We start from the raw sequence: 27314 nt of genomic DNA, 5'->3' as shown, positions 1-27314 counted from the left end.
CTAAAATATCTTCTGTCTTGGGAGTACTTTTCCCAAACACGCCAGGCATTTTCCAGGCTTTGTGCCTTTGCCCATGCTGTGACCTCCTCCAAAGTGCCCTTTCTTCTAAACCTACGGAACTCCTATACACCCTTTATAACCTGGCTCAAATGCCTCTCCCTTCAGAAGCTCTCCTTGTTTCCCCAATTCAGGAACAAATGTTCTTTCCTCTATATGCTCCCATACGGCTTATTCCTCTACATACTTTATTTCATTCTTCCTTGGGTCAGTGCTAGCTGCGTACATATTTCACTTGACTGAGCTCCTGGAGAGCAGAAACCATCTTATTCACCTATCATCTCCACTCCAGTACAGTGCTTACACACAGTGGATAGTAAATAATGCTGCCTGACTGAATGACAGCCAACTGGCCCTAATCTAGTGAATACTTTTCAGTGAGGCAGCCAATGAAGCCAAATTGTCAAAGAGGACAATCCCTCTAATTTAAAGTCACATACTTAGCATGAGTGACAAGCAGAAAATCTCACGGCCCTGCCACTTTAAGGGGACTGGCAAACTGAGTGTGTTTACATAATCCTAATTAAAACTAAAGGGCACTAAAGGAAAGGAGAAATAGAGAGATTAAGAGGTGTGGATTCTACAGGTTACCTCCTTCTCTGGAGCCCAAATCTCCCAGCCTGGTGCCTAGAAAGCTCACCAAGTAGCCTATTCTCTCCTTGAGGTCACTGTAAGATCTAAGTATTAAAAAGCAACTGATTATGTAGGTCATTTTGTCTCTCCAGCAAGTGGCTCTGCTCTTGGGCATTTAACTTCTAATTGTGGTTACATGGGGCTTTTTCTCTAAATGAATCCCACTGCACCAATCATTAAGAGAATCCCTTTACAGAAAAGCTTGAAATTAACACAGCAGGGAACAAAGTCTCTAAATCTTCTAAATCACAATGTCCACACTGTCCATTTTGATGAAATTCTCCCCCACCTCTTTCAAACAATAGGTCCTACCAGGGAATGACTTTTCTCAGGACCAGCACGTCCTGCGATTGTTTTTCAGGAGAAAGTTCCCAGTGCCTGCTTCTCATTAAATAGCTACTTCATGTTTGATCACTCAGCTGTGACTGCAAGTAGAGAATAAAGTCACTATAATTTAGGGGCGAAAAAGGAATTCCACTCCTACCTCTAGACTAATAGTCAAGCAGCTTAGAACAAATAGATACTTGCCCACCTCAAACCTCCTTAGGTCTACCTGTTTTCAGATCTAGAACTTTTAGTATCTAACTCTTTCAATATAAAAGGGAGGAAAACAAGGCCTAGAGTAAGAGAGAGAATTGCAAACAATCATATAGTGACTTAGTGACAGAATTGTTTGACCAGGCTGCCTAATACCTTATGTTACTGATGGGGTTATCAATCAGGCCACCATTTCCAGGAATAGATTCAAGGTACTAAAATCAGTCTAATTTAAATGCATTCAAGACAGCTCCTCTGCTTTGACTCCCCTCCCCATCCTCCTGCCCATCTCCACCCTTTCTCAAACCCACAACTGCTTACAAAAAAAAAAAAAAAATCAATGAAGTGACTTGATGTATCATTTCTCCTATAAAAGGTTGGAGCTACCAAACCATCTGCTTCAGCCACAACACCTGGGAAGCATCCTGATGGACTCTGGCATGCTGGTGAGCAGTGGCTGCCGCAGCCTGAAGAACCTGTGGCTGTAGAGTCTTCTGGAGATGGGACTGCAACAGCTCCTCAGCTACAACATCCTACAGCAACACATTCCAACCCTTTTTGGCCCTCAACACATTTGTGACTTGGGAGGACTATCATGAGAAAGGCTAATTTTCTCCACTATCTAGTTATCTTGATCTAGAAGCAAGCATATGCAGTGAGTAAAGGAAGTGACACCTTTTAAAACAAATATTTCCAATCTTATTAAATCAAATGAAAACTGTAATCAAAATAGTCTCCTTAGAAAGTTATTTGCCTATTCTAACAATATTAACAGTGCTCAAAATATTTACAAAACACTCCTTTGGAACTGCCTTTAAAGTCTACTCTATGTGAGACACACACAAAAATTGTCTTACTGTTTTATAGTCACGCCTCATTCTTCACCAAAAAAGGTATTGCCTTGCTTGACTCTTTGGCTCACAGCATCTTCTGGCTGTTTCCAAAAATTGAATCCACCAAGCAAAAGTTAAGATTTGCTACTTTTGAGGATATTCAAAAGATTGGCCAGAAGCCAAAAATCTGTGCACTGACAGCATCACCCAAATAAATGTAAAGGCTGAGAACACAATTACTTTGAGGGGGACAAACTTACAAATATTCTAATTGTCCCACAATTACAATGAAGGGGGCAATATATGTGTAATATCTGTCACATGTGTTAAAAATAAACTAGTATATTACTTTACAATCACATTATATAATCATAAATTTTGGCCCTGGAAGAAATCTTTCAGAACATATAATCCAGACTGTTCATTTTTACATATGAGAAATCTCCAGTCCACTGAGGTTAAGCAATTTGTCCCTGGTCACACAGCTGGTTAGCAATAGTCAAGACTAGAAACCTAACCACCCTGACTCCCAGCACAAGCCACAAACATATCCTAACCCACGCACCTCCCCCCTGCCCTATTCCTCACCACTATCTTTCAAAGGGGAAGGGAGATAACTCAGGACACTAAAGCATACCAAGAATGGTTCTGAAACCCAGTGGCTGAGAAATGATAGCTTAAGACCATGACCTAGCTGCAGCCACCCCTTTGGGTATGAGCCATTGTTTAGTGTCTAGCTCACAAGGGTTCTGGGTAATCTACCTCACAGCAGGGGTCAGTGAAAACCTCTGGATGCTTCCCCCACAACTAGAAGCATATGTTTCTGCCCATCTCCTGCAGTAATCGGTTTGCGTCAAGTAATTGAAAGAAGGTTACTTTGAAGAACCTGGATCAGAGAAAAAGAAAGTAAGGAGAGATCCTGTTCAGGAAAAAGCTGACTTATGAAGAAGCAAAGAGAGGGCAGGGACCATCTTGACTCACCTCCTAGTGGACAGCTTCCTCAGGCTCGGACGAAGTGATCCCTGGCAGTCTGGCTTAGAATTAGCCTCTACCCAGGGAAAGGGCAAAGGAACAGGAATGCTTGTTCATTCCCCCATCCCATCTGCTGTTGCCTCACATCATCTCACATCATCTTGGGCAGCCCCAGCATTCTGTAGATCAGACAGCAACTAGAAGGGAAGCCACGCAGCCCAGGTCAATGGGGTGAGTCAGTGGCAAAGCAGGAAGAGTCACTGGGGCAGAAATTCTGGCCTCCTGTGGCAAGATTGCCAAACCACACCCTCCTTTGGTCAGCAGTGGGAAGGCCCTGCCCTACTAGGATTCCAGTCTCCAAACCAGGAAAGGTCCTTCCTCAGGAGGCTCTATATCACTCTCATTTCCAAGTGTGTCTCTCCTGCTCAAAACTTTCCATGGTTTTCTTCAGCCTAAAGCATCATATCTGAGTTCTCTGGCTTAACTTTCCAAGTCCTCCATTATATGGCCTCAAGTCATTTATTCAACTTTATTTCCCACTATTCCACAGTGTACACTCTGAACTAATCAAGCCAGTCTTCCCACTTCTCCCTGTATGAGCCAAGCCCTTTCTCATTTCCATGCCTTCAGTTATCCAGCAGTGATAGATTTAAACACCTTCAGGGGTTAGGCAGGTAATAGAAATAAATGCTCCAGTGGGGCATATGGCAGAACTAGAGAGTGTTGCCCCCACCTAAAGGCATTCAAATGTTTTTATTTAAATATTTATGCAATATTTCACTATGAGCATCACAATAACCTTTTAAAAAGTTATTAATACTCTTTCTAGCTTGCAAGTGAGGAAACCTCCCTAAGGTTAGGCAGCTGGCAAAATGCTGGGCACAGTCTCTAGGCCTGTCTGAAGCCAAAGCAAGAGCTGTAAACTATTAGGCTTTCTAGCAGTATAATCACCATGGAAGACACAGAGCTCTAAACTCTAAAGAAGAAATTCACTTTTCTTGATAAGGATAGCCCTAACAGTGGGATGGGAAGCCCAAACAGCGGCTTATCTAACCATACTCCAACTGCCGCAAATTCTGTCCATCTTCCGAATCTCATCTTCCTGCCAAAGTCTGTCCTAGTTCTTCCAGGTCTTACTGAGTACCTCTTCTCTCAATTCCTATAGGGCTTACAGATTAGATAACAAAATCAAGTGCTAAATTATATACTGTCATGCAAAATTGAATACTGCTTCCATAGGTTTTCTAGCTTCACTAATCAAACTACTGTTATTAACCTATATAGTTCTAACAAAAATATTTAATCTGAATTTAATCAAGAGGAAATAATCATACAAATCCAAATTAAGAGACACTCTGCAAAAAACTAACCTGAATTCTAAAGAATGTCAATGCTATGATACACAAAAAGGCATTCAAGATGAAAAGAGACTCAAGAACTGTTCAAGGTTAAAACAGATTAGGGACATGGCAACTACATGCCTGCATGATCCTTTGATGGATCCTGAATTGAGAAAATGTCTGTAAAAGACATCATTGGGAAAATTTGAGAAATCTGAACAAGAATTGTATACTGGGTATCGAGTCAATGTTAAATTTTCTGAGTGTTAATTGCATTGTGGTTATATAGGAAGATATTCTTTTTAGGAAATGCTGAGATATTTTGGGGATGTAGTAAAATAATGTTCACATCTAACAGTCAAAAGGTTCAGAAAACAAAGGCTAGAGAGCAAATGTGGCAAAATATTAACAACTGGTGAATCTAGGTGAAGAATATATAAGTATTTGTTACATTACTCTTGTAAAGTATCTGTAGGTTTGAACCACTGCTGAGGAGGGAAATTCTGTATTTTACACATCTTTATATACTCAGCTCTGTGAGAGATATAATAGACACTCATTTTGTATTTGCTCACTTCCTAAGGAACCTGGGCTTTGGAGGTCAACAGCCAGACAGTTCACTTTGCAGCAGTTCATGAGGCATACAGTGGCAAACTTGTAGGGAACAAGAGGTTTCCCTCAAACTCACATTGTCACACCACAGAAAAGATAGAAAAGTAGGCAATCAAAGCTACTATTATCTCACCCCTCACTGAAACCATCCAGAAATCACTTGACAAATGCCCACTTAAGGGCAGAATGCAGTTGCTACCCACACACAGGACCAAGAACTGGGGTCCTATTGCACCTACTTTGCCACAGGATACCAAAAATTTGATAGCCTACAAAACAAGTGTCTCTGGCCAATCACAGGAAGGCACCCACGTGGTCAAATAAATATGCCTGAATTATATGCAGTCTTTACTCCTCACCAGATAAACCAGTCCTCAACTGCAATAAGGCAGAAGAAATCTGCAAGGCTAAATCACTGGCATTTCCTGCACTGGCTTCAAAGAAACTGGCCCTTAAATAGGACAGAAAGGGCAGCTGATATAGTTGCCAACAGAGGCTTCAACTCAGGAGCATGCTGTGCAATGTGCCCTCTCTCCCTTCTATGCCACCAGATCATTTTACTTCTGCCAACTGGTCCCTCCTTAGAGCAACTGGCCCAATGGCCAACCCTTAACCTTGACTCTCTCCTCCCCTCATTGACAGCCAAGATACTGCCCTTTCCAGATAGCTTCTCCCCTAATTTAGCAGAAGGAATAGTCAAAACTATTTCCCTAAAACTTCCATCAACTGGAGTAAGATCTACAGTGGTGTAACATAGAGCTTGCTTCTCAACTCGACCATGGTTAGCATTTTTATCAAAGACAGAATGAAAACATATAAGGCCTGCTTGTCAAACTTTGGAATTATAAACTGTGAAGGACAGAAAATACAATGATTTTAGATTTGATCTGGCAAAAAGATCTTAAGAGGTTTGATGTTACTAAAAACAACAAGATACAATTTAACAGGATTAAGTATAAAGCCCTGCATTTAGAATAAAAGAAATCAACCAAACTAAGATAGGATTGTAGAGACTTGGTACAGCCTTTCATATTAAAGAGGTTGCCTTGAAGAAAAAAAAAAGGCTGCCTATGGTGGGAGGTAGAGGAGAGGCTGTTACTACATACACTCTCAAGGAACCACGAATCTGACAGAGCTACCCAAAATATCAATGCGGGCTCAGGTTGCATTAGTAGAAGGTAACTCTGTGCCCCACCTTTGAAAAGCAAAGTCAGAGTACACGTCAAGGAAGAATGACAACCATGGTAAAGTTGTCTGCAAGTCATGTCGCAGCAAATGTGAGGGAAGTACAGATGTTTAGCTAGGGAGAACATGAAAACTTTTTTCAATTATATGCATGCTTGTCATGCAGATGAGGAGAAAGACTTATGCGTCCCCCTGCAAGAAGACAAAACCAGAACTAGTGAGTGGAAATTATAGGAAGATAGATTTTGGTTTGACATAGAGAAGAACTTTCAGCATAATAAAGAAGTTAAGAATGTGGACTATGGAACCCAGAACGCTTGGATTAGAACACCAACTCCACCATTTACAAACTGTATGGCTTTGGGTAGATTACTTAATTTATCTGTGCCTCACTTTCCTTGTCTGTTAAAGGGAATAGTAATAATAATAGTACCCATCTCATAGAGGTTTGGAAAGCAGTTCATGTAAAGTGCTTAGAACAGTGCCTGGCTCACAGTATATGCTGAAAAAAAAAGAAAGTTAGCTCTTGCTATTACTGACTGTTGATATAATGAACCAGATAAGCAAAAAATCTTCCCACTAAATATTCCTGGAAATGCGTAGGAAAATATAATAAACATCCTTTTAAACTGTGTCAGTTATGTTACTCTCTCTCAGCTCCACACCTACCTACCCTGTTATACTCTGTTCTGGAATGCTGGGGCTTGGACTCCACCAACTCCATTTCACCTTTGCCAGCTGGCTCCCTGCTAGGTTCTGTCAATAGGGGGTGCTAAAAGGAAAATGGAAGGCAGGAGGAGGATCCAAGGGACTTCCTCCTTCCTGTGGCTTGCTGTTCCTTGACAACAGCAGTTGCTTCCTCCTCACTTCTTTCTAAACTCCTAGAACCAGCCTCACTGTGCCCCCTCAGAGGCACCAGCACCAGCTGGGCAGGGCTCAACCAAACCTGCCTCCTCCAGGCCGCCACCAGGCAACACCCTCTCCTCAGAGAATCAGGGTGCAGTTCCTCCAGATCCCTCCAGGCTTCTAGGTTCTGATAACCCCAATCTTCCTCCCTTTGTTTTTCAGTTCTGGATGAAGTAGCTGCTTAATGCAGTCCATTAAAAAACTTATCCAAGTTTTTTAAGAATCACTTTTTGTTTTTTCAGCCCTCCAACAAGAGTTTAAACTAATTCCCTTTACTGAGTTCACTCCTTTAAAATACCTATGGGTGGTTTCTGTTTTCCTGATTGGATCCTAACTGACACATAGACAAACTGAGCTCACAAGAAAGTAAGGGAAATCCCAGGAAACAGAAACAAAGAAACTGAAAACTGGATTAGTGAGCTGATGGCATAAGTGTCCCAGCAGTGTAAGGAATTTACGATCTCCTCATAGTCCAGGAGACAGAGCTTGAGCCAACAAAAAGCAACTGAGATCCTTGTATAAAGGCTGAGACCCTCAGTTAAAAGATAGAGTAAGAAAAAAATCTGTCCACAGGCAAATAAGGAAGGTTGCCTTGCTCACCTAGTGAAGTAAGACGAAAAAACCTCCTCGGAATTCAAAACCATAGGTATGTACAAGAGGTGGATTTGGAGTTAAAATTCATACTAAGCCTGTACCCTGGAAATCTACAAGTAGAGAAAAATTACAGACATTTTGATCCCAGGTTGGTATAGTCTTGAGTGCCCAACAGAAGCAAACACAAAGTTGCTCCAGGAGATATATGAATGGCCAATAAATACACGAAAAAATGTTCATCATCATCAGTCATCAGGAAAACGCAAATTAAAACCAAATGAGATATTACTACATATTACCTCTATGAGAATGGGTAAAATTAAAAAGACTAACAATATCAAGTGTTGGTAAGAATATGAAGCAACTGGAGCTCTCATATACTGCTATGGAAACATAAAATGGTACAACCACTTTGGAAAACTGGTAATTTCTTAAAAAGTTAAACATACACCTGCCATACAACCCAGCCATTCCATTCTGAAAAGAAGGAAAATTTACGTCCATCCACTCAAAGATGTGTCCATAAATGCTCACAGCAATTTTATTCACAATAGCCAAAACCTGGAAACAACCCAAATGTCCATCAACAGTGAATGATAAACAAAATTGTATAATATAGTCACACAAGGAAATACTACTTAGCAATAGAAAGTAACAAATTACTGATATATGCAACTAAATGGATAAATCTCAAATGCATTATGCTACCCGAAAGAAACCAGACACAAGAGTACACACTGTATGATATGACATATAAAATTCTAGGAAATGCAAATCAATCTGCAGCAGTTCCTGGGGCCAAGGTGAATGGAAAGATGGACGGTAAAGAGGCATGAGGAAACCTGGGAGTGATGGAAATGCTCTGTACCTTGGTTGTGGCAGGTTTTTATAGGTGTATACATCTGTCAAAACTCTTTTTACTTTAAATAGCTTATTGTACATAAATTATACCTAAGCAAAGCTGATTTAAAAAAAAAAAAAAAAAACTGCTCTTGAGAGAACTGACTTCAACCCAAACTACATAAGATTACCATAGGTGATGTTCCTTTAAATATGAGCTCACAACCCCAAATTACAAAATATTTGAGGAAACAATTCATCATGAGCAAGAGTCAGTTAAAACACATGGCAGGATTACACCCCTAAAAACTTCAAATATTGAACAATATGAGAGACTATAAGTTAAGTTTATTTAAATATTATAGACATAAGATGAATTGAAAACATGAGTTAAGTTTATTTAAAATTATTATAGACATAAGATGAATTGAAAACATGAGACAAAAACAAAATGCCATGAAAAACAAAGAGGCAGATTTGAAAATGAACCAAAGAGTACTCTAGAAAGGAAAAACTAGCTAATGAAAATAAGAATTCAAAAAGTAAATTAGTTCTAGCCGAGGAGCAATTAGTATGGTAGGAGACAAATTTAAGGAAATTACCCAGAGGTAACACAGAAAGATAGAGATGGAAATTATGAAAGAAAGAATAAGAGATGTGGAGGACAGAATGAGAAAGTCCAATGTAAGTTACATATGAGATCACGGAGAGACACTATTTAAAGAGATAATGACTGGGAATTTTTACAAAATTGATGAAATCTCAGATTGAGGAATCACTATAAGCCCCCAGTAGGATAAAATTAAATCCACACCATGTAAGGAAACTGCAGAACACAAATGACAAAAAGGAGGATCTTAAAAACAACCAGAGAAAAAGGCAGGTTACCTACAAGGAAATAATAGTTAAATTGTGAGCATAGCTCTCAAGAGCAAAAACAAAAAACCAGAATTTCAGTAAAATAACATTTTCAAAATGCTGAGAAAAAATAATTTGAAGCCTAGTACTCAGCCAAACTGTCAGTCAAGACAGAAGAGGAAATATATTTTGCAACAGAGTGTTTACCACTAACAGACGCTCACTGAAAAAAACACCTGAAGGATATATTCGTCTTATTTGACACAAAACGAAGGAATAAAATGCAAGAAAGAATAGTGACAAAACAAACAGTAAACATACATGGGGTAAAATGAAATAATCACTGACAGCACAAAACAATAATTATTATTAATTGGAATTGTTAAACATGGAGATGGACTACCTTTTGGTGGTAGGTGGAGATGGACTCCGGAGTGGTCTCATTCTTGGAAGTGCTCATTGTGAGTCTGGACAACACTCTTTGATATGTTTAGTGTACACAGGGTAAGAGGCTGAAATAAATGACCCCCCACATACCCACTGACCATAGGGTTTTATCAATTAGACACGCCATCAAAACATTCCCTGATAAGCTGTTTAGTCATCTGTGGCAGGACTTCCCCCCCATCCTAATAGTTCTAGAATTCAAGTTCAAGGCATTCTTCCCACTTCCATATTCCATGGATAAAAAAGAATATTCTAACTAGAAATATTTCTTATATGAGCTTTTGAGGAAGATCTTCTAATTTGGGGGGAGTACAGCTTTTGGTTTTAGATTAAGAACCAGGCATTACAATTAGTCATCATTTGCTTGAACTTGGGCCAAAAAAAGAGTTCTCTGGAACTTTCACAGAGAAGTATGTGCTTCTTCCGCTAAAGAAGAAAATCCACATAGGAACAGAGAGGGAGGGAACAGATACACTCATCCCTGCTGATTGAAAGTTACCTTACTTGATATGAATGCTCCCTCCAGGTTCCCATATACTCCCAACAGTAAAAATCTCCACAAGGTAGAGAGCCCCCAATTCCCTGACTATCAACAGTCTGCCCACCACAGAGTAACACATTTGACAATCCAGGGACAGCCCTGGTGGGCCTAGTGGTTAAGTTCCACACGCTCTGCTTCGGCAGCCCGGCCGCGTCTCTGGGGCAGAACTTCACCACTCATCTGTCAGTGGCCATGCTGTGGCAGTGGTTCACATACAAAAAGAGGAAAATTGGCAGCGGATGTTAGCTCAGGGTGAATCTTCCTCAGGAAAAAAAAAAAAAAACCACAATCCAGAACTTTGGGAACACAGGACCAGGCAACAGACACTGGAGAGAGGGAAGCACGGATTAAAGCAAGTAAATATCACATTTTCAGGAGGCAGTGCCATTCCAGGCAAGAGGATAGCCTAATACAGAGGTTCAACAGCCACTAAATAACGATGGGAAAGCCGGGCTCCTATCTCCCTTCAGCCCAAGAAAGCTCATTCATTTCAAAGCACACATTAATGGCCCGGTTCATATCCTGCATGGGCATCAGGATACAGGGACAAAAGACACTGTCTCTATCTACAAGGGCAGACAAACATGCAGACACTCTTAGAATACCAGATGAAAAACGCTACCTCAGGGGCAAGCAAAAGAGGGCGCCCAGAGGAGGCAGCATTAACCAGATGGGCTCTCTCCCACCAACAACCTTCACACAGTCACATCCCTTATAGTCACAAATCTGTTCTCTCCAAGATGCTCGCAAGAAACACCTTACCCGATTTGACCCTCACAACCACCCCAGGAATGTAGGTAAGGCAGGTAAGTTCGTTGTTTACATATGTGAAAAGTGAGCGTCAAAATAAATGGACTCGTCCAAGACAAGCCACACCCCCAGGCACTCCCTCCCCCCGTCCTCATTTAGGCCCAACCCTCAAGAACCCCAGGACAACCAACCACTCACCAGCTATGTAACCCCGGCCAAGTTCAACATTATAAACTTCGATTCCCCATCTGTCATAAAGCACAATAAGGTTGTTCGGAAGATTTAAAAGATGATCCATATAAAGGGTGTAGCACAGCGTCTGAAACGTAGTTGGTGCTCGGAAGATGTTTACTACTACTATTGTTAACAATGACAGGCGCAGACTTCCCATTACAGGACCTCTCGGTGACAAGCCTTTCGGGAACATGCACTACCCCCACCCCAGTCGCCGTCAGACCTAATTCCACAGACACGCCCCCAAACAGAGCTTCCCCCTAGGCACGCCCGTCTCCTCACACACCTGACCCCCGACGGATTCTCCCCTGTCAGACTCGGCTATGAAGGAGGCCTTCGGCTCGCACCTGCCTCTCCAGCACCCCCTTTAGGCCTGGGCATCCCCGCGGGCGCCAAGGCCGAACGCCAGCCGTGGGCCCGCGCCGGTTACCTGGCCGCGCGCTCCCGCTCCGCCTCAAGGTGCCTCCGAGTGTTTTCGTCGCGGGCTCGCGCGAGCGCTGTGAGAGCACAATTAGTTTAAACTATGGCACCGCCCCCTCGCGCCGCCCTCTGATTGGCCCCTGTCGGCGGGTGTCGAACGCAAGGGCACGCTTGAGGACCCGAGAAAAGGAAGTGTGAGGGCCACTGGGAAAGGAGAAGGGGTGTCACTACTTCCGGACCCCGGATTCGACTTGAGGGCAAAGACGACTACAAATCCCAGCACCTCCCGCGGCCTTGGAGCCCCGCCCCTGACGAACTACAGCTCCGGGTAGGCCTCGCGGCAGCGCATACAGTGCTGAAGGTAGTTGCCATGGAGTTGCGCTGAGTAACCCTAAGGTAGTGGGACGCCGAGGCTGGAGGGGAAGCAACTGCGGGTGAGTCCGGCGGGAAAACAGGAAACTCGCTCTAGGGGACGAGAGCTCTATGGAAAGGGGAAGGGCACCCGGAGAGACTAAGAACTTCCTCTCTCGGGGACCTGAGACCCCCCCCACCCCCCACCCCTTATCGCCTTTCACAGTGAACAAGACACAACACACATGTGGGATAGAGGGGCGCGGGGAGGGGAGGGAAGGACGCTGAGATGTATACCCATACAGATTTGGGGGTGCTTTAGAACCTCCCCCATCACAAACATGGGGCCCCCTAATACGAATGCCTCAAATCCCTGACACACCCTGGGAGATCTGAAACGCCCTCAGACATGGGGTTGGTTTCCCTCTGAGGAACTGAGACCCTATTCGAGACAAGGGAGTAGCATTAGAGTACATCACAGGCCCTAATACTGGAGATGTAGGAAACTTGATGGGGCTTGAACTGCCCATTTCTTTCCAAGCAGGAAGACCCCAGGGTAAGCCTTCTTCTCAGAGAGTCAGCAGGATCTTCCCACACATTCATGAGGGGTCCTGTGCCTAAACGATCTCTTCTTCCTACGCCTCCGTGGTCTGCTTCTCGAAGCTCTACAGTTAGAGCTTCATTCCTTTTACTGTCTTCATGACAGATCTATTACATTTAGTAACTTACCCAGCGCTTTCACATGCAGTCTCTTTTGAGCTTTATGAGTCAAGCATATGTATCCCCATTTCATAGATTGGAGAACTGAAACCCTGAGAGGAGCAGCGGCTTGCCCAAGGCCACACACCAAGTCAGTGACAGCTAGGACTAGACCCCAGTTCGCCAACTTACAGCCAAGTGTCTAGCTTGAGCCTACAGCCTCTCTAGTGTAAGCACTTGTTCCAAGGAGTAGGTTCAGTGGCCCCAGGGAGAAGAAACCTGTATGGCCTACTTTGGGTTATTTATACTTCAGGCTGAATGAGTTTCACATCCTTCCTTGAAAGTTTAAGTGGGGAAAGGGAACTAGAGAGACTGAAGACAGTGGGAATCAAACAGATTTAACTAAACTAGCCAGGAAACAGTCTGGCTAACACAGCACCCATGTCTGATGCTCCCATGATTAACTGGCTTCTGGATGGCTTCTAGCTGGCCCTGATTGGTCCACTTACTATCTTAAAGCCCTGGCCCCCCACTTGGTCCTAGGCCCACTTCCTACCTCACTCTATATTCTCTTCTTGGGTATTCTCATCCACTTCAGCTACCACCTGTGTGCAGATGTACACAAGTGTATATCTCCAGCCCAGCCCTCATGTCTGAGCTTCAGGTCTATATGGCCAATTGCCTCTTCAACATCTCCTTCAGGATATCTCACAGACAACCCAAACTCAACATGTCTGCAACTGATAATCTCTGTGTACTCCGAGGCTGCATCTCTTCCAGTGTTCTCACATCTATTCACCATTACAGAAGCCAAAAACCCAAGAGTTATCCTTAATACCTCGTCCATTTCCCATCCATCACAAAGTTCAGCTTTACTTCCTAAATATCTTTTCTCTAGTCCAAGCTACCATCACATCTTCCTGCCTCCCCTCCCAGCCATTTTCCATACTGCAGCCAGAGTAATCCTTCAAAATGGAAATTAGGTATTCACTTCTCCCACCCCACCCCCATTTAAAAATTTACCTTGTGGCTTCGTATTGCTCTTAGCATCAAGCAACATCTCAGCCTGGTTCCTGCCCACCTCCAGGCTCCAGTCTAATCATACGTATCCCTCCCTTTCTCCCCTCCAGTTATATGGCCTTCTTTAAGGTCTTCAAGCTTTCTAAGTAACCTTTCACCATAGAGACTTTGCACATGCTCTTATTTCTGCCTGGAATGTTCATGTTTTCCCCCTGCTACAGTTAATTTGAACTTATCCTTCAGATTTTTCCAATCACTTCTTTAGGAATGTCTTCCCTGACTGCTCAGACCAAGTCAAATTCCTCAATTATAGCAACCTCATGTCCCTCTCCTTTATAGTATTATTCACTGTTGGAATTTTTTATGTATTTGTTAAGTCCTACTACTTGCCACCTCTGTAGGGATTCAGCTATGAGAAAAACGTGGTTCTTGCCCTGGTGGAGTTTATGCACATACAGATGGTCAGCAGATAATCCTAGTGTCATGAGTGCTACCATGGCAGTAAGTACAGGGTGTTATGGGAGCCCAGAAGAGAAGTTCCACATCCAGATTTGGGCATAAGGGTAGGCTCCTCAGAAAAGGTGAAACCTGAGCTGAGTTGTGAAGTAAGAATTAGCAAAGCAAAAGGAGGAAGAAACTGTATTCCAAGCAGAGAAACCTGGATGTGCAGAGGCCCAGAGGCAGCTGCAGGGAACTTACTTCGAGTAGTTGCATTTGGCTGGCCTGCAGAATTGGAGGTGAGGATAAGAGATGGGAGTAGAGAGGTAAGCTGGAGACAGGCTGATCTTGGGCCTCTCTTTGGCACCTGGGAATAGAACCTCCCAGAATATATTAGATTATGTGGCAGACTTTTCATGACATTCTTTGATTTTTCTTCCTCCCGTAGCCCAGAAACAGAAACCCTTTCTAGGCCAGGCCATTGAATCTCCTATCAGATTTCCTCATCTGATCATTCCTCAAAGCTTCCTGTGCCATCATGTTGCTACTTACCTGAGAGAGGGCAGGAAAAGCCTGTCAACAAATCAAATTCCAATTGTTAGTAATTTCCAAAGACTGAAAACAAATTTCCATCAACTTGGAATTGGTTAAATAAAATTAAATTAAGTAAATAAAGTTAAAGTAGGATACACACAAATTCTATGGAATACTCTGCAGCTATTGAAAAGGGTAAGAGAACCTACAACAATTTTTTTTTTTCGTGAACCACTCATCGCTTTCTCTTTTTATTTATTTATTTATTTTCCCCCAAAGCCCCAGTAAATAGTTGTATGTCATAGCTGCACATCCTTCTAGTTGCTGTATGTGGGACGCGGCCTCAGCATGGCCGGAGAAGCGGTGCGTCGGTGCATGCCCGGGATTTGAACCTGGGCCGCCAGCAGCGGAGCGCGTGCACTTAACCGCTAAGCCACGGGGCCGGCCCGAGAACCTACAACAATTTGAAAAGAAAAAAATAAATTTACAAAAGAGTAGACAGTACGTATTTATTTAAAAATATAGGGCTGGCCCCGTGGCTTAGCGGTTAAGTGCGCGCGCTCCGCTGCTGGCGGTCCTGGTTCGGATCCTGGGCGTGCACCGACACACCGCTTCTCCGGCCATGCTGAGGCCGCGTCCCACATACAGCAACTAGAAGGATGTGCAGCTATGACATACAACTATTTACTGGGGCTTTGGGGGAAAAAAAAAGATAAATAAATTTAAAAAATATTAAATATTAAAAATATACATAATTTCAGGGAGGGCCCAGTGGCGTAGCTGTTAAGTTCATGTGCTCTGCTTCAGCGCCTGGGGTTTGCACGTTTGGATCCCGGGTGTGGACCTACATACCATTCATCAAGCCATGCTGTGGCAGTGTTCCACATACAAAATAGAGGAAGATTGGCACAGATGTTAGCTCAGGGACAATCTTCCTCAAGCAAAAAGAGGAAGATTGGCAACAGAAGTTAGCTCAGGGCCAATCTTCCTCACCAAAAAAATAAAAAAAAACCTAAAAAAATATATAATTTTGTTGTATATGTCTTCTGGGAGGTTATATTCCCAAACTGTTAATCATGATTGTTCTTAAAGGGTGAGATGGAGATTCAGACTTTTAGTTTCTACTTAATGTACTTCTCTATGTTGTTTGAATTTATTCAGCTATCATGTTAACTTTTAAAGTTAGAAAAGAAAAACAGTAAAAGATATTTCCAATTTGGAAAAGAAAAATTCCAAAACAAGGCAGGTACGCCCTTAACCCTGTCATTCATCAAGTCAGTCACTGGACAGATGAGAAAGGCGCTGGGACCTGACTAGCTCCTAGTCATAGGCAGAATAGCAGCTGGGAAAGACTGACTCCAAAAACACAGCCTCTGGAGTGAGCAAGGCAGCCTCAAGGCTTTGTCAGTTGTCCCCAGCATTCAGGCTCACTATGTGACACCTTGATGATACCATTCATTTATTCCTTCATTTCTTCTTTCATTTTTCTGTTTACCATTTGTCCATTAAGCCTTTAATGAATACCCATTCTTTGGCAGGCTCAGTGCAGGGTAATAGGGGGAAGAGAGAAGGAAGTCTGGCTTCTGTCTCTGTTCTCAAGCTTACAGGGAGGAAATAGGAACTAGGTTATAAAGAAATGAGTAGAGTGTCCAACTGTTTCAATTTATTGAGCACCTGCTTCAGGACACACAGCAGCTCTCAAGATACCGTTTGTCTTCATTTTACATATGAGGCAACAGGCTGTGACAAAATTTTGTTCAAAGTATTGTGGGGGCCTGTATCAGTTAGCCATTGCTGTATAACAAACCATTCAAAAACACAGTGGCTTAAAACAATAAGCATTTATTATTGCTTTCAAGTCTCTGAGTCAGCCATATGTTTCTTCGGGTCTTGGCTGAGCTCACGCATGTGTCTGTAGTCATTTGTGGGTTGGGTCACTCTCCTGATCTTGACTTGGGGTAGGCTGGCTATAGGCTAGTCTAGGATGGCCTCAGCTGGGATCACTGGCTCTCTTTCATGTATCTCTCACCTGCACGTTTCTCATATCCCTCCAGCAGGCTAGCCATGTTCTCCTGGCACTGGCAAAGAGCAAGAGGGCACACCCTCTCTTTAAGCTTTTGTTTGCCTCACGTTTACCAACGTCGCATTGGCCGAAGCAAGTCACATTGCTGAGCCCAGCATCAGAGTGGATGGAATTAAAGTTATAGGGCAAAAAGGGATGGACACAGGAGAGACCATGAATAGGGATCATCAAGGGCATCAATCTAAAACAGGACACATTGATCAGTTTTATCTAGAGAGAAAGGCTTCATCAAAGAGGGTACACTAGAGCTGAGAATTGAAACATGAGAGCATTCACTAAGTAGGCAGCTGTTTCTTAGAACTGGATGCATGCCAGTTTGCCACAATCAGTAGAAACCCAGCAGGCCTTTCTGTGCTCATGACAGACAGGGTTCTACTATTTGTATCTTGGCTTCATTCCTTCTGGTCAGACACAGGGCAGCAGGCACTCAAAAAATGTTTGCAGAATTGAATTGGATATCTTACTGTGAATGAGGTGTGGACTGTAACAGCTGAACCTGGGAGCCAATTGTTAGAAAGAGCAGCTTAGCATCAGCAATGGAGTGAGCAAGGCAAACAGAAATCCTTGTATTTGGCAGTTTCTCATTCATTCCTCCTACCAGCGTTTCCTGAGTGCCTGTTGTGAGCCAGATTCTGTGTTAGATGATAAATAAGACACAATACTAGCTCATAGCCTGGGCTAGTGTTTAAATGGAGAAGACTAATAATCCTTTCCCAATGGCAAATTTACCCAACTACTTGGGGCTCCATTTTTAATGCTAACTCATCCAGAAGATTGCATTAGGAGATAGTGCTACACAGAGTCAGAAGTTCTTAGGAACTGCACTGAGGTCCTCTGAGGACCTGGAGGTCCTCCTCCTGAGGCCAAGGAGACTAATGATAAAAGTCTGCCCTTAAATGTTTTAAGCTAAAAATCCTCGTCTAGTAGTGCAGAACTCTGGGGTCCCAACCCAGGACTTACTTTGAGAAAAGTATCCAATCTTGTTGACAGGCATCAAACCTGTTGTAGGTGCTCAAGTGGGATGGGCTTCTGTCTAGGTGAGAACACAAGCCAGGTTCCTCTATTTGTACAAAAGGATAATGTGTTCTTTGTTGTCTGTCTGTAGATCTGATATCTAAAAGATTCAGGTCTCCCTAATCAACAACCCATGCCCACCAGGCCAGTCCTGCACTTGACAGAGAATTCAGCTGTGAAGTGACTCAAGCCAGCACTTCCTCAAAGCTCAGTTGAGACTGCTGCTTTTTGAGAAAACGACATTCACTTTCCATTCCTCTAAACCTGTTAAACTCTGTCCTTGCAGGTGTTTTATCACCAAAAAAGGAATTTACTTGAACTGTATGAAGCTTAAGCTGAATTACAGGCCATCAGGTCCATGATTTTTAAGAGAAATTCCATTTTAAGAACATTTGTGGGGGCCAGCCCGGTGGTGTAGCAGTTAAGTTCACGTGCTCGCTCTCTCTCTCTCTCGCTCTCTCTCTCTCTCTCTCTCTCTCTCTCTCTCTCTCTCTCACACACACACACACACACACACACACACACACACGAACATTTGTGAATTTCATGGTCTCTGCATACAATTTGCTTCCTTGAATCAAATGATTAGAACCACATATCCTGGGCTGGCCCCGTGGCTTAGCGGTTAAGTGCGCGCACTCTGCTGCTGGCGGCCAGAGTTCGGATCCCTGGCGCGCACCAATGCACTGCTTCTCTGGCCATGCTGAGGCTGTGTCCCACGTACAGCAACTAGAAGGATGTGCATCTATGACATACAACTATCTACTGGGGCTTTGGGGGAAAAAATAAATAAATAAAATTAAAAAAAAGAAAAAAAGAACCACATATCCTGAGGTTTCCCTTTTTGCTTTGGCTGCCAGGAATTTCAGAGCTAAATAATAGGTTTAGTTTCCTGATTCCCTGGTACATCTCTCTCTCTCTTCCTTTAATATGGCGTCTAATCTTTCCCTTCCCTGTTTCCATGTTCTGCATCTGCACTGTCCAGTATGATAGCCTCTAGTCACATGTGGCTATTGAGCACTCAACAGGTAGCTTGTACAAATTGAGATGTGCTGTAGGTGTAAAGTATCTCAATTTTTAATATCAATTACACATTGAATGATATTTTAGATATATTGGGTTAAATAAAATATATTAACTTCACCTGTTTCTTTTTACTTTTCTTTTTATGGCTACTAGAAAATTTTAAATTATGTATGTGAAAAAAATGGTATCTGCGTCTTGCATTTGTGACTTTCATTATATTTCTGTTGGACAGCACTGTTCTACAAATCATCCTGTTTTATGAGTGTGTTGGAAAGCAGGTGAAGTAGTAAATGCAAAGGTGACAGCAGTGGATGGAGTGAGAATGGGGAGGCTGCCTGGGACATGTACTGTCAGTCTGTCTTTTGTTTGTATGTGTCACGTACAAAACTCCTCAGTAAAGTGTTTCCAGCTCTCCTTCCCAGGTGAGTAGTGTTCTCATGGCTCGCCCCAGTCTCTTTAAATATTCTCAGCTCTCCTTGAACTAACAAATTGGAAAGGATCTGATGACAATTCACCCCACGTTCTAAATGACTGATAACATTGTGTTCACCCCTCTCAGGGGGTATTTCCATTTTAACAGGGAACAATCCCTGAAGCCAAAGGAATGAATCCCTAATGGTGAGGTTTCAGGCATCAGTGACAGGTGAGAGTGAGGTAGACTCTGGTTTTATGTGTATGTGTGTTTACATACATATGACTACATTCAAGATGTGGCTGATAGTAGGGTCTTTGGATGGAAAGATAATGGGGCTGACAGACAAGCTGAGCCACGAACGGAGCTAATCCCCAGCTGAGTCAGACTGCAAAGGGCTGTCAGACACCAGATCCAGTGCAGGCCCCCCGGGGTTTGTTAAGCAATAGAACAGCCCAGTTGATGTCACCAGAGGGTAGGTACCGAGACAGCCTCCATGGTAACTACTGTGGCAGAAAGGACCTCAGAGTAGGATTCAGGAGACTATGATTGCAGTCCACAGCTGACTCACTGGCTTAACTCTGGGCAAGCGCTTTCACCCTGGGGTCTGTTTCTTGTCTGGAAAGCAGAAATGGGTGTTATAACTATCAAATGAACTATCAAATGTGAAGGTGCTCTGGGAAGTAGGAAGTGCCCTACAAATGCAGGGAATCATGATTACTATCTTAAAACAGAAATGTAGCCAGGCAAGCCTGGAGTAGTGGAGGGTAGAAAGCAGGGGTGGAGGGCTGTGGGGAAACCTGAGGGCCGATGCCCTTTGTACTGGAACATCAGTCCTTCTCTGTCCTCCCAGGCTGAACCCCGGCCTATGCTTACACCTGACAAATGACGGCCTGAGCTATGAGTAAACAGGACTATACGAACACTTCGGTGCAGGAGGCCCCTCTTGACTACTCCTTCCGAAGCATCCACGTGATCCAAGGTCAGCCCAGAGAGCACAGCACTCCACTCCCTGTGGCAGCAGGCCAGGTGTGGTCCCTAGGGAGAAACTAGTCTTCTACTGAAAAGCCTAAAGCGATTCTTCTCATATGCTTGCAGATTTGTTGTGGTTGTTGTCTTTTTTGGGAGGAGTAGGGGGTAGGGAGATGGGAGTTGGAAGGCTTTGGCTCTTTCAAAAATTAGCAAGAAACCTGAAAGGAACCAGGGGGCTCTCAGGGTATTGATAATCTTCAAAAGAAGCCAGGCTACAGCCAGAAAGTCAGGTGGAAGAAAATTGGGAAGCCAGTTTACCAGCCAATGGTTTTATTCTCCTGTTTTTACCTAAAGAGAGGAAGAAACTAATGAAAGGAAAACACAGGCTGCTGCAGAGTCCTGGCCAACAGGCAGAACCCCGTCTTCTCTGTCTGAGGACACAATCCTGTTCTGATCATTGGCAAAACATGCAGGGTCTTGTTATTAACAGGCTGGCACGTTTCTAGTTTAAATATTAATTAACTTTTATATTCATTCCAGTCATATCCAAGTTTATTCCATCATCACTCACACTTACTGTAGGTTCCAGCACTGCCCATTCTATCATTCAATGTCTTTGTAAATGGGCAGCCAGATCTCTCAGGAGGACACAGAGGGAGGCTCTCAATAACAGCATATTCTCAAGGGAATATGCTTCTTGCTAGGGAAGTTCTGCTGTCCCTGGCTTTTGTTATCTGGTCTCTCATAAATGCATCGGTACATCCGCCCTTACAGAACACAGGTTGGCATCAACTTATCCTAGACCCATTATCTGGTTTTGGTCTTCTCTCTTAGGCCATTGGTGGCCACCTTTAAGTTCAGGAAGCAGGTTATCCAGGAGGTACTAGCCTTGGCTTGGGTTTAGAGTACTACTTGGGTTGGCATCAGCCACACTGGTAACTCACGTTCTCTCATGAGCACATACCCACCTACCGTGATCTTATTATGCATGGCATCACTTCTTTTTTTTTTATAATTTTATTTATTTATTTTTTCCCCCAAAGCCCCAGCAGATAGTTGTAGGTCATAGCTGCACGTCCTTCTAGTTGCCGTATGTGGGACACGGCCTCAGCATGGCCAGCGAAGCGATGCGTCGGTGCGCGCCCGGGATCGAACCCGGGCTGCCAACAGCGGAGCGCACGCACTTAACCACTAAGTGCATGGCATCACTTCTGATTGATGTAGTCCATGTTTCACAAGGCTTTTAGCTGCAACAATGGCTACGTACAAGATAGGTGAGGTGACTGACAGAGGGGGAAGGGAAGTACGGCTCCTGCCTACCCTGGGAATTCCTAGCTCTGAGTGGGGAGATATAGCTTTGACCTCTATGGAGTCCTCAGAGTGAGGAGACAAGCTATGACCAAGAATAACTCCACAGCACCAACATCATCTTTACAGATGCCCTGTCCTTCATTCAATAGTTAAATATTCATTGAGCACCTACTATTTATTAAGCACTTATATACATATATATGTATGTATGTATACGTATGTGTGTGTATACATATATGCCAGGGATTGTGCTCCTTGCTGAGTTTTGTGGGGAAGGGAGAAGGAGAGGTACATCCAAGCCTCAAAAGGCCAGTCCCCTCAGGTTCCCCAGAGCTTATGGAACACTTACTTAAAATTGGAGTTAGAGGACTGGGTAGAGTTTGGGGGTTCTTGGTACACTATTTGCTAAATTAATCAACAGATGGATCATAGAATCTGAAATGGCAGTGACTTCAGAAGGCATCCAATCTGTACTAACTCCAACCTATAGTCCTCTAACTTCTGCTCACAAACCTACAGTTTTAACGGAGTCCCCCATCATACACACCTACCAACCCCTTCCATTACTGGAGTAAGGGATGACACAAGTTCTTCATATTAAACTAACTCTTGCCCTCTGGGGATGCATGGAAAAAGTTGCATGGCAACCCTTCAGAGATAAGACGACAGGATCATGTTTTCCTCAGGTCTTCCTGGGGCTGGACAACCCCCAGTTCTTTGAGTGTTGATATTTGTGGTCAAGTTTCCAGACCTGCTTTGGCCTACTCTGAACAAAGCAGCTTCGACCGATCCTCAGGCAACGCAGTGCCCTGGTGGAGTCTGAGGGGAGCAGTAACCTGTAGCAGCCTGCACACCATACTCCACCCTTGATAACAACAGCCCCAGCAGCCTCAAGTTTTAGGCAACGCCATCCCACCAGTGGCTCCCTCTGAGCTTGGGATCAGCCCAGGCTTGGTGGCATTCCCCAAGCTGCTGCCTCATCAGACTCGATGCTAGTCCATTACGTGAGCTTATTTTGACCTTAACTTTTATTCATCTTTGTCGTTTCGTTTCAAGGTTTGCAGTCAGGAGATGTGAGGCTGGGGGGAAGGATTAGGAACTTATTCATGAGCTGGGGTACTCTGCTCCAGTACCCTTCTGCCACCTCCCCCACACCCCCAAGGCCTCAACTGCAGGTCCTGCTCACTCCAGGACTAAGGCAGAGAGCCATCTGGTGGATGCTGCCCAACCTGCAGCTGAGGAGAAGAGGAAGTTAAGGTTGGGTGGGGGTGGAAGAGAGGAAGTGTGTCCAGTAAGAGCTGAGGGGAGGGTGAAGACAAGCTGGCCAGGTTCGAGGAATACTAAATACTTCCTTCCCGGAGGTGGCAAAGGCTTAGGGACAACAGGAAAAATACTTCAGCCAGAGCTGGTGTCTGGCTCTGCCACTGACTGACTATGAGCTTTGAGCAGGGGCCATCCTCTGGATCTCATTTGTCAAAAACCGAAGTGGTGGCTGCGGGGGGGCAGACAGGTCCATACAAATGGGTTCTGACATTACTCTATTCCCTAATCTCCTCAGCCAAACTTTCTGAGGCTGTCATTTATCCTACCTGCTTATATTTCCTTACCTTCCATTCACTCTTGAATTCACTCCAATCTAGCTTCTGTCCCCAGGCCCTTGCCATTTCACTTAAACAGGCCTGACCCAGGTCACCAGGGACTTTGAGTTGCCAAAACTACTTTTTAGTGCTTGTCTCCCTGAAACTCACTCCTATAAACTATGGACTCCCTGAGCATCTTTAAAACTATTCTCTCCTTGTTCTCCTTGTCCTTCTCTGATTATTCATTAACTTCTTTAAGAGACTCTCCTTCCCCCTTGTTCCTCCTCTCTATTCTCACTCTCCTTGAGGAATCTCATCTGTTTCTCTAACTTGTACACCCTCTATGCTAATGATTCTCAAGTCTGTCCCCTGAGCTTCAGACCTTCATATCCAACTGCCTACTTGGCTTCTTCACCTTTTTGGACTATAGGAACCTCAGACACACCAAGGCTAAGCCTGAACTCATCACTTTCCCAACCCTGTTTCTCCTTTTCTAATTCTGTATCAGTTCATAGAACTGGCATCTGCCCAGTCACCCAAACAAGAAACTGGGCAACACCCTTTATTATTATTCTACCCTTACATCCAGTCAACCACCAAGTCAGGCTGATTGTATGTCCCTCTCATATCTCTTGCTTGGATGACTGAAAGAGCCAAATTGTGGGGCCCGCCCGGTGGTGTAACGGTTAAGTGCGTGCGCTCTGCTTCGGCAACCACGGTTCGTGGGTTTGGATCCCAGGCGCACACTGACTCACCACTTGTCAAGCCATGCTGTGGCAGCATCCCATATAAAGTAGAGGAAGATGGGCACAGATGTTAGCCCAGGGCCAATCTTCCTCAGCAAAAAGAGGATTGGTATAGGATGTTAGCTCAGGGCTACTCTTCCTCACTCACACAAAAAAAGAGCCAAATCCTTCTTCCAGTGACACCCACTCCCTAAAATCCATACTCCACACTAAAGCTTCAGAGGGATCTTTCTGAAATGAAAGATTTGAATCATCTCCTTTGCTTTAAACCCTCCAGTGGCTTCCCATCACCTACAGGATAAAGTCCAAGATATTCAGCCTGGCATTCGAGGCTCCTTGTTTATTTCTTCCTTGCCCTCTTGAACAGCACAAGAACATGCACCCATGCTGTTCCATACCTCATGCTGTTCTCATACTTTCCATCCTTCTTTGCCTGGTTAACACCTCCTAACCCACTGAAATCCAGCTCAGGCTTCACCTTCCCTGGGAAACTTCCCTGAGCTCCCAGACTGGGTTAGGAGCCCCTCTTCTATGCTTCCACAACTTAAATGGCGTTTATCACACTTTATTACCAGTTTGTTTCCATCTTGCCCATATGAGCTCCTCCAAGACATAAACATCTGCTTCATCCCTGCCCTATTACTCCTACAGAGCTTGGCACAGACTGTCTCTCATTTTTTTCACCAGTGTATATCCAGTATTTGGCACATAGTAGTTGCTCAATAGTAAAGGAAGAGAGAGAGGACATCAGTGTGCTACACTGAAGTGAATTCTATAGGCTCTACCAGTGGATAATTCTGGATTTTGTGCTATCATCTTGGTTCAAGCCCAACACCTCTAGTTCTTAGTTTCCGCATCTGTAAAATGGGAGTAGTTTTGCCCCCTTCCCCCCGACTCCCATGTATACAGAGGACCCAATAATACAATAGTCATGAGAGGAGCATGTGACCCAAACCAAAAGCTTAGTCTGACTGCTGGGGCCTGTGGGACGGGGTCCTGAGCTGACAAGGAATAGAAGCACACCGGACTCAAGCACAGGGCAATGGCTCTGCCAGCCCCTCCAGCTACAGCTTAGGCTGCTAATCCTCTCAGCTCCGTCCCTTCCACCGCCCCCCACCCAGCCCAGCCATAAAGGCAAAGATGATACATCCAAGCCTCACTTTGTCCCCACAGATCTGATAAGCGAGAAGCCAAGGACAGGGCTACGACCACTAAGGCACTCCAAGTCAGGGAAGTCACTGACGCAGTCCCTGTGGCTGAAAAACAATGTCCTCAATGACCTGAAAGACTTCAAACATGTGGTTTCCCAGCTGCTGGAGCATCCGGAGAACCTGGCCTGGATCGACCTGTCCTTCAATGACCTGACTTCCATTGACCCTGTGAGTTCCCAGGCGTGGGGGTCCAGTCAGGGTGGGCCTGAAGCCACCTTGTCCAGCCCCCCGCCTCTCCACCTCCCACATAGTGAGGCAGCATGGTGCTGTGCAAAGCCCACGGCTGTGGGCTCAGACAGATGGAGGTTCAAATCCTAGATATGCTTCTTACTCATCTGGAGCAAGCTACCTAACCTTTCAAAACCTCAGCCTGTCTGTCTAAAGAATGGGAATAATATGCCAGCATCATAAAGGTTTTCTGAGGATTAAGTGAGAATGTATGAAAACAAACCAGCACGTAGGAGGCTGAAGTAAAATCGTAGCTCTCCTTATTGGGCACCCACTGTGCCTTGTGCTGAGTTCTTCTATGGAAGAGGTAGGTAGTAGAAGTACAGCACTTACTTTCCATGAACTCCAACTCAAGTTTTTAAGAAATAAACAAAACTGGCCCCTTTCTGTCCAGGATCCTTGTTAGAGGGCAAAGGAGCTAGAGCATGACTTGGAAACTGTTCCCTGGGTAGAGTGATCTCAATTAAGCTACCATTTTAAATGATGCTCTGTATCCCTGTCCCCTGTTGTGGTAGAATCTTAGGTCACCAAAGCTGGAACGGTCTTCAGTGAAGGGGCAGCTAAGGCTCAGAGAGAGGCAGGAGAGCCCAGTCACCCATAAGCCAGTGGCAGTGCTAGGACACAGGTCCATCCCTCCTGCCCCTCAGATCACAGCTCTATGTCAGTGTGATGCCCCGTACCCCTTCAAAGGTAAATGAAAGGAGGCTGGAGTCATCCAGTATGGCTGCAGGGGAGGGGGGTGGAGGGCAAGTTGTTCCCCAAACTCTTCCTTCTCTGCCCTTAAGTCAGTCCTAAGCATAGATCTAAGGCCCTGACTAATCGGGCTTTTGGTTTCCTTCCCCAACAGGTCCTGACAACCTTTTTCAACCTGAGTATCCTCTATCTCCATGGCAACAGCATCCAGCGTCTGGGAGAGGTGAATAAGCTGGCTGTCCTCCCTCGGCTCCGGAGCCTGACACTCCATGGGAACCCCATAGAGGAAGAGAAGGGGTATAGGTAAGTGCCCTACCCCTGGAGCTGGGCTCCAGCTGGACTCCCCTGAAGGAGAGGAGGAAGGGAGACAAGAAATCCAGCACCATCCTCCTGCCATGCTGGGACCAGGGAAGGGTGTAGAGATCTTCAGGCATTTCTTGCTATCAGTCAGGATAAACTCAGTCTCCCCTAAACTATACTCAAGTCCCTCCATTCCTTGCAGCCAGGGGAAATAGCAGCAACTGGTAGAGGGAGGATGGTGTTTGGGGGGCGACTGGCCCCCAGCCCGAGTCTTCTCCACAGGCAATATGTGCTGTGTACCCTGCCCCGTGTCACCACATTCGACTTCAGTGAGGTCACCAAAGCAGACCGCACTACAGCTGAAGTGTGGAAACGCATGAATATCAAGCCCAAGAAGGTCCGGATCAAGCAGAACACACTCTGAGGTTCCCAGGACCCTAGCAGTCCTAAAGGCCCAAAGATGACCAGTTTGGTTTTGCAATAAACGATTTGAGCTGTTCAGATTGGAAGTCACTTGTACCGTGTAAAAATGCTGTCCAACTCAGGCAACTGCCACTAGCCCTGGTCTTACTTCACTGAAAGAGGGAGGCAGGAGAGGGAAAGACCTGTTGGCCTGGGATGCAGGAGACCTGGGTTTACTGCATGGCCTTGGGAAACTTTCTAACCTCTCTGGGCCCTTTTTCATTCCTCAGCTCAGATATCCTGGGGTTAGAGTTGCTTTACAAAGCGTCATGGCTCTGTGGAAATGCCTCAGAGGCCTCCATGACCGGAGGCTAAGTAGATGGGCTGTGATCCCTGAATCCCCCCACTCCAGTCAGATCAGAGTAGTTCCACTCTCAATGTTTTGTATGTTGGGATTCTGTTTGAGATTTCATTTGATAAAAAGAATCTTATGCTTGAAAACACTGGCTTGCTGACTCCATATCAAGTGTTCCTG

General features: G+C 44.6%; 2 protein-coding genes across 6 annotated transcripts in view; one reads left to right on the top strand and one right to left on the bottom strand.

Moving 5' to 3' along the window:
- NUMA1 (nuclear mitotic apparatus protein 1) overlaps positions 1 to 11867 on the bottom strand; it is a 64647-nt gene extending 52780 nt beyond the window's left edge. Inside the window, exon 1 of one of the 2 annotated variants that reach the window (XM_058545677.1) lies at positions 11770 to 11867. The gene's annotated coding sequence lies outside the window, so the exon portion shown is untranslated. Of the gene's footprint in view, positions 1 to 11625; positions 11744 to 11769 lie in introns of those variants that run through there. The other variant, XM_058545679.1, reaches the window with a different exon arrangement.
- A 131-nt stretch (positions 11868 to 11998) lies between these two features.
- On the top strand, positions 11999 to 26878 carry LRRC51 (leucine rich repeat containing 51). 4 transcript variants are annotated; one of them, XM_058545712.1, is made up of 6 exons: positions 12000 to 12193; positions 19484 to 19567; positions 20190 to 20318; positions 25119 to 25324; positions 26232 to 26380; positions 26660 to 26878. In XM_058545712.1, exons 3-6 carry the CDS (start codon positions 20237 to 20239, stop codon positions 26799 to 26801), a joined length of 579 nt encoding a protein of 192 aa, XP_058401695.1. In that variant the 5' UTR covers positions 12000 to 12193; positions 19484 to 19567; positions 20190 to 20236; the 3' UTR covers positions 26802 to 26878. The 4 variants fall into 4 exon arrangements, with proteins under 4 accessions (XP_058401697.1, XP_058401695.1, XP_058401694.1 ...); XM_058545711.1 differs by lacking the exon at positions 19484 to 19567 and having other exon boundaries at positions 12001 to 12193; XM_058545714.1 differs by lacking the exons at positions 19484 to 19567; positions 26660 to 26878 and having other exon boundaries at positions 11999 to 12193; positions 26232 to 26384.
- Positions 26879 to 27314: the final 436 nt, after the last annotated feature.

The sequence above is a fragment of the Diceros bicornis genome, chromosome 7 (assembly GCF_020826845.1).
Source record: "Diceros bicornis minor isolate mBicDic1 chromosome 7, mDicBic1.mat.cur, whole genome shotgun sequence".
NCBI classification, from domain to species: domain Eukaryota; kingdom Metazoa; phylum Chordata; class Mammalia; order Perissodactyla; family Rhinocerotidae; genus Diceros; species Diceros bicornis.
This window is presented reverse-complemented; position numbering and strand designations above follow the sequence as displayed.